Here is a 13,100-nt window from a genome sequence, read left to right as displayed (position 1 = left end):
AGGGAGAACTTGGGACTCAGCAGAAGGGTTAACCAGGGCTCCCCACCCGCCACTGCTGGCCCCCCATCCAGGGCTCACCGAGTTCCTTCTGCACGTGCTGTGGCAGTCCCAGCACTGTGCTCCGCCGCTCCCGCCGCCGCCGCCCGGACTTCCCAGATTTGGGAAATGAGTCATGGGGTCGGAAGGTGGAGCCTGGGGAGTCAGTACAGGGGAGAGAAACCATTAGAGCAGGTCTCAGGACATTCTGCAGAGCAGTACTTTTGTAGAATAGTAGTAATAACTCTGAAAAAAAGATTCCCATAGTCAAGTAGGCATGGGCAAAGCTAGTCGCTTTTTTTCTGTGAGATTTCTGGAAGGCTTTACCATTTACTAGGTCAATAAGGATCACTTCCACTTAGCGTGCTACACACTTGCCATTCATTCTAATAATATAAGTACTCCTGTCTTCATTTTTATAGATCAAACAGAAGCTCAGAGAGGTTAAGAGTTGGGCCGAAGTCACACATCTAGTAAGTAGCAGTATCAGGCTCAAACCCAACTCTTATCTGTCCCGCTTTGCAGTTGATGTGCATCGTGACTCTCCATGAGCACACAAGGCACTGTTTCTTGAATTCGCTGAATCACGGAGCCTTGAGAAACACTAGATTAGGAGGAAAGTGGGAAGCTACAGGTGCTGAGACCCAGATGGTGACCTCCATCCCTTGCCCCTGTCCAAGGATCCTGGCCAGTGAACAGACACCTTTGCGCTGTATCATCTCCGTGCGAATGGAGAGGGCATCTTCTGCCGTGGAGCTCTCGGCTGTGTAGGATGTGGTCTGGCTGCAGAAGGAGATGCTGTCTTCATCTGGCCCTGTCCTGGAGGACTGTTGAGGGAAAAAGGAGATCAGGTCCTGGCCTCAGACCCAGGACCACTCACTCCAGAGGCCTGGGTGGGTCTCCCCCTTGGAACTTCTGACTGAGACTGCACCCAGCCATCGCTTAGCACTGAGCAAACAGCAGCTGGACTAGCCCTCTGGGGTCAGCTAGTCTAGCCCTTCATGACACTAGAAGGAAATAGATGCAGAAGGGTTCAGAGACATAATTGCCAGAGGTCAAGCAGGAAAGGAAAAGTAGAGTCAGACTGAACTGGGGGCAGGGCTCACCTGGAGGCTCTGGGTGTCTCCATGGTCCCAGCCACCCTTGCTCAGTTTCTGTTTTTCTGGAAGACACCAGAAAGGTGTGTTGGGCTAGGCCTCTCACCTTGGGAGCTGAGAAGAGCACTGGGAGGGAAGGGAAGTTTACCTTGGTGCTGTAGGGAACGGAGCCCCTCCTGGGCCTGTGTGTGCAGCTCTTCCAGGTGAGGCGGTCGCCCGCTGGGGAAGAAGACATTGTCCTGGTGCTCATCCACTACAGACCCGGGCCCCTGGCCAGGCCCTACACTTAGACGTTTGTCACTCTCAGCCTTGGCTGAGCCTAGAGGGGTGGAAAAAAGAAGAGACGTGAGGCCCAAAGGCATCTGGGCCCTCAGGATGCACAGACACCACAGTAAGGGTTCTCACAGTCCCCAGACAGCACACAGCCCCTGCACATACATGCAATGCTCACGTCTGCCCATCTGTACACACAACCCACACTTCTAGGATATGTAATCAGTATACACACAGCCCCGTGTATATATATAAACTATACCAAAACGTACCTAAATCCGAGTATGAGCACCACACTCAGTATGAGCACTCCGGACCACTGTACATGCACATAACACCCAAAGGCTTTAGTATGTATATAGACAAAGCACCCAAGTATAAACACATCTGTGTACACATTGCACACAGGGGCCCCTGCAGAGCACAACCAGCCCCATGTATACACACAACACCCACAGTCTCCATTCACTACGTATACAAACAATACCCAAACATACACACAACTCTGTATCCACACAACACTCAGAGCCCCAGACAAGACACCAAGTATACATACAGCCCACAGTAAACACATTTCTCTGGTCTCCAGACCCCAAACTCCACTTTGCAGGAAAAAATACAACACACCCTGTTTGCATACACATCATGGCCCAGGTCCAGGCAGAAGAGACCATGGGACACTGGAAAGAGATGAAGGCTAGAAGGGTCATAACCAGATTAACAAGAAGTCTTGGAGGAGAGGGAGAAACCAAGAATATGGCCTCTTGGGTCCCCTACTCACCCATGTGGCTGTCCTCCAGTGGGAGAATAAACAAGGTAGGGGAGAAGAGGGACCTACCCAGGATCCTACACCCCTAGAAAAGGAAGCTCCAGCCTCTCTTGGGAGAACAGTTCCCAGGTATCCCCCTCTCCTGGAGGCCCCTCCCCTGCAGAGGAGCCAGAGATCCATTACAAATGATCCTGTTACAGGCCCTGCCCACTGGGAAGTTTGTCATCTAATCCTGAGAATGGGGGGCTGTGTCAGCACTTTGCAGCCCTAACCCCCCTTTAAATAGAACCCGTATCACAAGCATACGCACTGGGAGGGTCATGTGACCTTGGCAGCACCTTGTAGAGGAGCAGGAACAAAACAATCCCTTTAAAGGGCCACGCCCAGAGGGGGGGATCAGGGCTTTTAATTCAGACACCTGCCCTCCCCAGCCCATCTTCAACAGCTAGCTCCTGCCCACGGAACCCACAGGAACCCCACCAGGTCAGAGCTAGAGGTCTCAGTGATCCTTGCACCCAATCCCAATTCCGATTTTACAGATTGAAAAACAGGCTCAAAGAGAAAAGCTCTTGCCTAAGGTCACCCAGCAAATCCGAATCCAACCAAACTCCAGGACTAAATTCCAGGTTCCCAGAGGGGATTCCTGGATCACATTCTAACTGAGGCCCCTCTGGCCTCCAAAAAGGGCAATGAACTCTGGCCCCCACCTCTTACTCCAGGCCTGAGAGCCCAGTTCCAGTGAAAAGTGGGCATAGGTCCCTCCTTCCAAAACTTCACCCCTGTCCTCTAAACCGAATTTTGCTGATCATGCTCCCCAACTTCCAGTTGTAATGCTTTCCCCTCTGCTCTGCTCCCCACATTCTTTCCTCCCAGTCACACTGACCCAGGAGGGAGTGCCCCTCCTCTTGGAACCAAGGTATTGGGATGCACCCAGTAAAGTGTAGGTATCCCTGGAGGGAGGCAGTTGCCCCAAGGCTGCAGGCTTCAAGGTCAGAAACATCTGGATCCATCCTCCCAACTACAAGCAGAGCCCAGACAAAGGCAGTAGCAAAGCTGCTGGACAAAGGCACGGCAGGGGACAGGGGAGTATGGCCTCCTCAAAGACCCCCACCCCTCATCCATTACTCTTCCGTGGCCTTATCCCATTCTACATGAGGGTCTGGCAAATGGAGGTGCGGGGATCCCTCCTTTCTCCTCACCCAGCCACACCCACTCACCCTTCTTCTTAAAGAGACCGAGGAGCGCTGGGAGGTGGCGGCCCAGGAACACCACCATGACTGCAGGGACCACTCAGACACACCGTCCCTATCCGGACCTCCCCAGAACGCCAGGTGATGCGTTCACCACAACCCAGTACTAAGAGATGGGTCAGCCAAGCACGCCCAGCTGCAGAGCGCCAGATCCAGGCAGAGGAGGGGGAGGGGCCGCTCTCCAGGTCCTCCTCCCATCTTCGCCACTGGTCCCGCCCCTCTATCGACCCCGCCCCTCAAGTAGAATGCAAGGGCAGGGAACCCTCTTAGAAGGCCAGGCCTGTGAGTGAGTGTTTGGCTCTGGTGGTCAGTATGACTAGAATGGCTGCAGATACTCAATTCCAGAGGCAGACCACCAACCCTGTCCCCAAGTTCTTTTCTAAATAGACAGGAGCCAAAGCTGCGGCAGGGCTCCCAGCTGCCAGATGGTAGGTGGAGGAGCCACTAGACTAGTCTTGGCATGGTGCCCGCCCCAGGCCCTCCTGGTTGGTGGGGCTAATTCCCTGGGGAAGTAGTTCAGCGCAAGGAGCAGACAGGCAGATCAGAATTGCCTGTGGGGTTGGCACCTGAGGGGATAGCAAGGGTGTTGACAGAGACCCCTGAAAAGATGGGAGCCAGCCCAGGACACAATACTAGAAAGCCAGGGAGATGCCCAGAGTGGAATCACATGGGCTGGTGGTAACCCTTATGTGTATGTTCAGCCCCACATTTTCCAAAGGACTTCCTTCCCACTTTGGTAATGTGACATCAGCAGCCCAGAGAAGCACTGAAAACTCTCTAAGGTCACACAGCAGAGGCAGGCCTGCAGTGCAGACCTCCTGCTCCTCCAGCCCAAGATTCTTCCCATTGGCCTCACTCTGTGACTCAGTGACTCTGCTGGATCACCAGGCAGGGAGAAGAGAATTAGCTAAGAAACAGCTCCTAGGTGAGGGAAGTCAGGTCCAGGTTCAAATCCAGCCCCATTACACACCCAAGTCATGACCTCATATAAAAACAAAGATAATAACTCTTCTTTATAAGATACAGTGGTACCTTGAGATACGAATTTAATTCATTCTGTAACCGAGCTCATAAGTCAGTCAACTCATATCAAACTGCCAATTCTGGACCCATACGCCAACGCGCCAACTAGCGGCAGCTTCCCGAATCATGACTCGTATCTCGGAATTTTGCTCTGATCTCGAACAAAAATACAAACTGAGTCACAGCTCGTATCTTAAAAAAAAAGTCTGTTTGTATCTCAAGGTACCATATATATATATATGGTCTACCAGAAAGTTCTGTCCGTTTCTATCACAAGTTTCGACACGTAAGCACATATTTGGCGCATGTGTGCCTATTTTTATCACTTAATATATACATACTGACGTAGCAAATTAACTAAAAGTTGATTCACATTAGTCTTATGTGTGAAGCGATAGTGTACTCATGGCTACTGATAAAGTTCATTTATGCCATTGTAATTTTTACGAATTTCAACAAGGAAGAAATGCTACAGAAGCATGTCTGTCGCATCCACCATATTCTCCGGACTTAGCACCCTCCGACTATCACTTGTTTTTGTCCTTACAAAATTTTTTGAAGGGCAAAAAATTCAAAAATGAAAGAAGATATCAAACAAGCACTGGTTCAATTTTTCACATCAAAAGATAAAACATTTTTCAAAAATGGGATATACAAATTGCCCTCACGCTGGCAAGAAATCATTAATAATAATGGCAATTATATTATTTAATAAAGTTTATTGACGGTAAGAAAAATTTGTATTTTGTTTTATTCCAAAAACGGACAGAACTTTCCAGTAGACCTTATATATATTGGCGACAGAGAGAGGGACAGACAGGAAGGAAGAGAGATGAGAAGTATCAATTCTTTGTTGCAGCACCTTAGTTGTTCATTGATTGCTTTCTCATACCTGCCTTGACCAGGGCACTCCAGCTGAGCCAGTAACCCCTTGCTCAAGCCAGCGGCCACGGGTCATGTCTATGATTCCACGCTCAAGCCAGTAACCTCACACTCAAGCTGGTGACCTCATGCTCAAGCTAGATGAGCCCATGCTCAAGCCAGTGACCTCGGGGTTTCGAACCTGGGTCCTCTGCATCCCAGAACAATGTTCTATCCACTGTGCCACTGCCTGGTCAGGCTGTAAGATATTTTTAGGCTCTGGCCGGTTGGCTCAGTGGTAGAGCATCGGCCTGGCACGTGATGTCTAGGATTCGATTTCCAATCAGGGCACACAGGAGAAGCAACCATCTGCTTCTCTACCCTTCCCCCTCTCCCTTCACTCTCTTTATCTCTTTCTTCCCCTCCCACAGCCATGGCTCAGTTGGAGCAAGTTAGCCCCAGGTACTGAGGATGGCTCCACAGCCTAGGCTCAGATGCTAAAATAGCTTGGTTGCTGAGCAACGAAACAACAGCCCCACATGGGCAGAGCATTGCCTGGTAGAGGCTTGCCAGGTAGATCCTGGTTGGGATGCATGCAGGAGTCTGTCTCTCTGCCTCCCCACTTTTCACTTAAGAAAAAAAAAAGGTATTTTAAATTATTGATACTTTTAGAGACAGAGAAACATCAATTTGTTCTTCCATTATTCATTAATTCATTGGTTGATTCTTGTATGTGCCCTGACCGGGGAATGAACCCACAACCTTGGCATATTGGGACAACACTCTAACCAACTGAGCTACCTGGCCAGAGCTAACAACATAATTTTAGATAGTGAAGACTGGGAACTGTGACAGGAGGGGGGGTGCCTTTAGGGGACATCAAGAAATCTCCAAAGAAAAACCATTGGAACTGAGACTTACAGAATGAAAAGGAAAAAAAAAAGGAATGAGAAGGAGCCAGTCAACAAAAGTATAGTCCCTTCTAGAGAAGGTCATGGGCAAGTACTGATATAAAGACCCTGAGGCAGGAGCAACGGGGTTTCCCAGAACAGAGGCCAGTATGGTAGGAGGTGAGAGAATGGCAGGAGGGGAGAGGAGGCCAGGAGCCGGATCTGGTAGGGCCCCATCGGCAGGCCGAGCCTGAATTTTATTCAGAGCCCCAAGAGGTTGGTCAATAAAAATGAAGGTCAAGCTGGATAATGACCATGTTAAAAGAGATCCCCCTAGCAACCAAAAGGAAAACCATGGAAGAGAAAGTCTGTTAACTATAAAGTGCCACCTGTCCCCACCCCAAACTTGCCTGAGACATCCCCTTTCCACAGCACTGCTCTCTGGATTCCTAGGGACCTATGAATTCACAGTGGCTCGCATGCGCACGCACCAAAACCCCTCTGCAGCCCCTTCACCCTTTGCTGCCCCACCTTTCAGGGACCACTCAAGCAGATGTCTGCACTCTTGCTCTCTGGAAAACAAAATTCTGTAGAGCTAGATAGTCTATATCCACAAATCATTGAAATCTAAACAAGCCTAAGAAGTTGGCACTTTAATCCTCATTTTGCAGATAAGGCAATAGATACCTGAGAGGGCAAGCATTATAAAGCTAGTAAATGGCACAGTAGCTTTTGCACTCAGGACAACCTGAATCCAAAAGCCATGCTCTCTCTGTCCACTGTGTCAGCTACAAACTTATCTCCCTTCTTAACTTATCGTACTTCTCTCTTCCCTCTCTCTTAGGCCAGACCCATCCACCCCTCTTGTTAGTCCCACTCAACCAAAAAAGAGCAGTAGACCAACACTTGCAGAGTGATTTATTCATGCCAGGCACCATGCCAGGTGCTGGTGGAAGGCAGAGTCTCTGCCCTCATGGATCTTACAACAACTGCCCTTTGAGGGGAGTACGAGAAGACAGTCTCCAGTAATTGATCATGAACTGTAAGGCTCAGAGAGCTACGTGACTGGCTCAGGCTCAAACTCAGGCTGGCTCCAAAACTGGAACCTTTAACCACGCAGGACATAGTCATCCTCAGCTTCCTCCTAACCAGGTAAACAAAGGGCAGAGCTCCTACTAAGAAAAGAATGAGAGCACATCAGTTCCTCAAGGTCCCAGACCCACAGCTGAGAGTCACGGCCATAGCTGCAAATTCCCCAGCCAGATCCAAGGCTCTCACTCTCAGATAAGGCCTGGTTGCCCCAGCAACACCCCTCCCTTCACCTACCCACAGCTTGGCCAGAGCCTGAGGCCTCTCTGAGCCACCCCAGACACAGGTCTACACACCTGTGGCTTGCTAGGGCAAGGGCTCAGGAACCCGAATCTCAGGTGGAGGGCAGGTACCTCACACAAAGCCAGGCCCAGAAAGTGGAAGACCCTTTGCCAAGCGCACACTTAAGAATCCCTGTTCCAGGTCCTTTTGCTCCAGGATCCCAGAGGTGCAGCCTAAGTCTCCCCTCCTCCTCTACCTGCTTGAAGAAGAAGGTTTCTGGGATCTGAGAAGACACCTTGCTTCTCGCCATGCAAACACACAGGGCACACCAAGACGCACACATGCAAATTCATGAGCTTATATCCAGTCCACCAGCAGAGGCAGGTGGGCACACACTTCCAAAATGTCCCACTGGGGCCAATCCCACAGGTGGTGCTAGTCCACAAGGCACACTTAAGCCACTCTTCATGCATAAGTTGGACTGTAGACTCACACAGGGCCCTGTCAGGTAGCTGTGTGTACATGAAGGTACGTATATGTACCCACCACTCTGGGGCTTTCCTGAGCCTGGGGACAGGGAGGAAAGGGGGAGGAAGCCCCAGCTCCCAAGGCCACATGCACATTGTGCGCATGTGTACACACTGTCTTGGCAACATCCTCCATGGGGTGAGGCCTCAACCTGCCCCATTCCAGAGCAAGAGGCGGGGGTGGTGGCACGCCCACAGCCAGGCAGGCCTGACTCAGGGGAGAGGAATGAGGGGGGCGGGCACAGAGGCCCAGGTGGCCTCGCTGGGGAGCTGGAACCCTCCTGGCCTGACCTTGTCCCCCTCCCTCCACACACCCGCTGCTCCTCATTCTGACTGTGCCGATGGCCAGCCCAGGAGCCAGGATTCAAGGTGGTCAGAGGCTTTAAGTCTCAACCCCTTGCTGTGCCATGGGCAGTCAAGGCCCAAGGGGGTGGGGCCTTCCCTTGGGAACAGAACCCAAAGCATATGTAGATTCTACTCTCTTAGCAGCAAGACAAAGAGAAATGACCATAAAAACTTTCAAGTGGAGGCACTCTTACAGTTTTCAAAACACTTTCTCTTCCAGAGTCTCGTGTAACAGCAAACAAGAAACCTGAAAGGTACCTGTGATAATTTCCTTTTTATAAATGAGCAAGAGGTGGCACCAGGGAAAGTGATTTACTCAAGGTCACCCAACCAGGAAGTGGCCCAGCCCACATTCAAACCTGGGTCTCACTCCAAACACCTTAGCAATCCTAAATCTGAAGAATTTAAGGGGTCAGAGAACACAACCTGGGTCTGTGCCCAAAGATGGGGAGCTCTGCACCCTACCTCTGCAGAAGGGGAATCCCCTCCTTCCTTCCCTCAGTGGGAAGCCCCACCCCAGCAGGGGCAGAGCTGACAGGCCGGTTCTAAGGTAAATATTGGGGGGCAGGGAGTGCCCTAGACAGGGAAGGGAGGCATCCCACAGGTGCCTAGGGGAACAGCAGTAGTGTAGGGAGGAATTAGCTACAATAATATTAATAAATGTCATAATGAGTTTCCGGGTAAGAATCTGCTCCCAACAATGATATAATAATCTCTTTCAGCCAGGGAGCAATCCTGACTTTCCAAAGCCCTTTCCTTTGTTCCTTCAAGGCATGATTCTCCTCATACAAATGCAGGGGAGCCCTATATTCAGCCACTGTAAAGCCAGGAGAGAAAAAGGCTAGGAGTCAAGAGGTCTGGCTTCCAGGCCCTGGAAAAATGAATCAGTCTCTCCGGGCCTCAGTTTCCTCATCTATAAAGTGGGACTAACCCACCTCACATATTGCCTGGGAAAGTTAAAGCCATGTAACCAAGTGTAAATACAAAATACTGTCAGAGAGAGCCTCTGCCTCTCCCAGTATGGGGTAAAGGGCCCTCTCCAGCCCTTCTGCATCTCCACTTACAACACAAAGATAATAAACTAGCAGTTATAAAGTGCCAATTAATTGAGACGTGCATGGTCTCACTAAATCACCCTCATTATACAGAGGCACTCCCCAAGGGTCAGTGACTTGCCCAAGGTCACACAGCCAGAAATAGCAGAGTCAGGATCTGAGCCCTCTGATTGGCTGGAAAATTATGTTTTCATGATGCCCAAGACCTCCTCTGTCATCTACTTCACTTCCAGAGTTCTCTTCAAATCTGAAGTGGAGTTAAGGACCATTAAAATAAAGTCTGATAAGGGACACTTAACATAAGCTCCGTATCAGGCCCTCAGTGACTTCGCCCTATCTGGCAGCCCTGACGACCCCCATTTGGAAGGGAAGAGAATAATTCAGGCCCAGACCAGATATCCCCCTGCCCTGGGAGTTAGGGGTCCTAGGTTTGAAGTTTCACTGCCCTTCACTTGCAGCATGATCTGGAACCAGGCACCACCCTTTTCTCTCCCGGTTTCTTCATCTGTGAGGTGGGAGGGTTGGAGAAATGCTCTCTGAGGAGCCCACACTATGTAGGACCTGCTCCTAGAAGGTAGGCAGTGGTTCCTCACTTTGAGTCAGGGCCTGGGGCAGCAGTGGGGTTCAGCTTATCTCAGATCCCTCAGAGATAGGAAGAGAGGGAAACCCAAGGCTCCCACACACAAGTTCAGACATACAGTTGGTCACAAGTCACCCCCCAGGAAAGGGGAGGAGACAAGGAGAAGCTGGACGGAGGAGGGTGGGTAGGAGGAGCAGGCCTTCTCCCAGCTGTGGGACCTACTAAAGACCCCTGGTATTCACAGGGATGAAAAGAATTTCCGATGGTCTGACTCCAAAGACTTGGTCATTCCCTCAATCTCTTCATCTCCACAATGGGAATGACAAATCCTACCAAGAGGAGGGCCATGTGGAAACTAACAGGACAATGCATGGGACAAGGAGGGCAGTGGGAAAAGGGGATACTCCCTGAAGTCCCAATCTCATTCTTCCACCAATCCCCCAAACTGTCCAGGACCAAGTACACAGCAGCCTGGGGAGGGGAGGGTTGGGTTGGTCAGTCCCATCAGGTTACAGTGTCTTTCCAGCAGTGAGGAGGCCTCTCCTCTCCACCCTCTCTCCCTCTTCTCTGGTCTGAGGGCCTTAGATCCATGGGAGCAACCCTTCCTGCAATCTCAGTCTTCCCTCCCACCTTACCACCTGCTCCCTCTCAGTCCTGGGGGCTTCCATATTTAGTCCTTAACCTGCCCCCCCCAAAGGTGTTTCCTCCACTTGTGCTCAGAGTCCAAATCCCCCATGGCCTCAGGCTTTCTTTGCCAAGAGGAGCTGCAGGCCCCTCAATCATAAGAGGAAACCCATCTATCCCTAAACAGAGTAAGGGCATAGGCTTAGGATTCTGGCTTAGGACTCTGACAGGCTTGGGTTAGAATCCAGATTCAGCCACCTCCTTGCTAAGTAAGTAGCCTTGGGCAAGTAACTTCACTTCTCTGAGCTCCAGCTTCCTCATCTGTAAAATGGGAATAATAGTTTCTAGCCTAAAAGACTACTTACTGGAGGACAAGTGAATTGATGTAAAAAGTTTAACATAGGGCCTCATTTTTTTTTATTTATTCATTTTTAGAGAGGAGAGAGAGAGAGAGAGAGAGAAGGGGGAGGAGCAGGAAGCATCAATTCCCATATGTGCCTTGACCAGGCAAGCCCAGGGTTTCGAACCGGCAACCTCAGCATTTCCAGGCCGATGCTTTATCCACTGCTCCACCACAGGTCAGGCAAGGGCCTCATTTTTATCTCTCCATCTATCCCCCAGCCAAGCAGCCTCAAGCACAGGGCCTCCACAGCCTTCTGTGGCCCCTACTCCCAACACGATTACTCCCAGGTCCTAGCACTTCTGTCACCTCCTCCACAGTGTCTCTGCAGCTGCCACTCCTCTCCACTCCCACAGCCCCCACCCCGTCCCTAACCCTCACCTCATCACCTCTCCCCTGGATTACTGCAACAGCCTCCTGACTGCTTTCCGAGCTTCCACTCTCACCACCCCACCCGCCAGCCTGCCCTGCCTTGCACCTGCCCGCACCCAGAGCCATCTTCCTAACACACCACTTTCACAGGCTCCTCCCTTACTCAAACACCTTCACTAGCTCCCTATGGCCTGTAGACTCCAGCCTTATCTACCTGCCTTGACTTCTTTCCCTCATCTTCTCCCAGACTAATCAAATGGATAAGCACTCAAGTACTCAAGTCCCAGTTCCATACCTGGGCCTGTAACAATGAGCCTTAGAATCCTCTGCACAAGTAAAACCAAAGGGGTTGAAGTTTGCATTCACAGTAGAACTCCTTCTTCCAGACACAAGGAAAACGACTCAACTACGTTTCTCTCCAACCTCCATACTCAGTCTCAACTACACACACCTTTGCTCCCAACCATATCCCTGAGATGAAACATATCTCTCTTTAACCAACAATTCAGGACTAATTCCAACCCTGCAGTTACTTCAAAGACCAAATTAAGACCATTTCCCCAGTTCTCTAAAACTGATCCCAACCCAAAAGCCTTTTGATATTACGGCAGAAAATATTTCCCAGGCCCCACACTTCTTATGTGTTGCCCTGACATTGTATTGGTTTTGCAGGAACACCTTACAGCTTCATTGACCCTTGAGCTACAGCAGGAAGAGCAACTGACCTCTACCTTCAGGGCCAGTGGGCAGGAGACTGTAAACACAGCTCTTAATCTCTCTCTCCCCACCACAAATGGTCACAAGTCTGGACCCACAGTTGGTTCTCAGGAAACCATCAGTTTAGAGTGGCCATGGGAGGGCAGATGAAGAGCCCCAGGCCTACTCCCAGCCCTACACCCCCAATGCAGATCCCAAGAGAGACAGGTGAGCAGAGCCTGGATTTCAGAATTGCTGAGACTGGGCGACTACTAGCAAGTCCTGGAGTCTCTCATCAACCCACCTTCTGAGGAAGCCTCAGAGTGCCTACCAGAACTTAACCCTTTTCCTACTATTGTTTTGAATATCATGACTAATCTTCAAACCAGAGCAGGTAAATGACCTTGGATAAGTACACCTTCTCTAGACCTCAGTCTCTTTACCCATAAAATGGCCAGCCGCAGTGTACGAGTCTCAGGAAGTCACCTAAGCTAAGCCCCCCTAATTTCAAATATAGACACCCCCCATAGAAGCCAGGTAGGTCCAGAGAAGTGAAAACAATCTGCTCAAGGTCACCAGAGTCCATACCAGAGCCACACTGAGAACCCAGACCCCCAAATTCCCAGCCCAGGCTCTTTTCATGGCCCCCTGCGTGGAGGGATGAGATCATCAGGCTCAGTTCAGAACCTCTAGGAATGTGGGCCATCCTGGGAAGCAATGGGTGGATTCTCCCGCCACAGCAGAGGAGGCCCCCACCACCCTTCTCCAGGATTCTCTTGCCCAAAGACCAGCTCATACCTGCCTTTGTTAGAGACCCCTTATCTTCCTGGGAGAGTAGGGGGGGGGGGGATATGTGGGTGGGTGAATCCACTATCCCACCCCTACCCAATCTCTGAATTCACCAGGTCAGGGAACTAGGCACCTTTAATAGCCCCTCCTCCAGCACCCTTTGGGACTCTAGGGGATACCCAACTGCCGCACCCACTGGGAG

At 50.7% G+C, this 13,100-nt stretch overlaps 1 protein-coding gene across 3 annotated transcripts in view; it reads right to left on the bottom strand.

Moving 5' to 3' along the window:
* NHSL3 (NHS like 3) overlaps nucleotides 1-13,100 on the bottom strand; it is a 29,907-nt gene that overhangs the window by 4,987 nt on the left and 11,820 nt on the right. For all 3 annotated transcript variants that reach the window (XM_066375755.1, XM_066375754.1, XM_066375757.1), the window contains exons 2-5: nucleotides 1,282-1,452; nucleotides 1,143-1,198; nucleotides 740-863; nucleotides 79-192 (exon numbers count right to left, since the gene is read on the bottom strand). In XM_066375755.1, coding sequence (XP_066231852.1) covers nucleotides 79-192; nucleotides 740-863; nucleotides 1,143-1,198; nucleotides 1,282-1,452 — 465 coding nt within the window. The remainder of the gene's footprint in view (nucleotides 1-78; nucleotides 193-739; nucleotides 864-1,142; nucleotides 1,199-1,281; nucleotides 1,453-13,100) is intronic.

Source organism: Saccopteryx leptura, chromosome 3 (genome assembly GCF_036850995.1).
Source record: "Saccopteryx leptura isolate mSacLep1 chromosome 3, mSacLep1_pri_phased_curated, whole genome shotgun sequence".
Taxonomy (NCBI): Eukaryota; Metazoa; Chordata; class Mammalia; order Chiroptera; family Emballonuridae; genus Saccopteryx; species Saccopteryx leptura.
The sequence above is the reverse complement of the archived record's forward strand: the minus strand, read 5'-3'. Positions and strand labels throughout refer to the sequence as shown.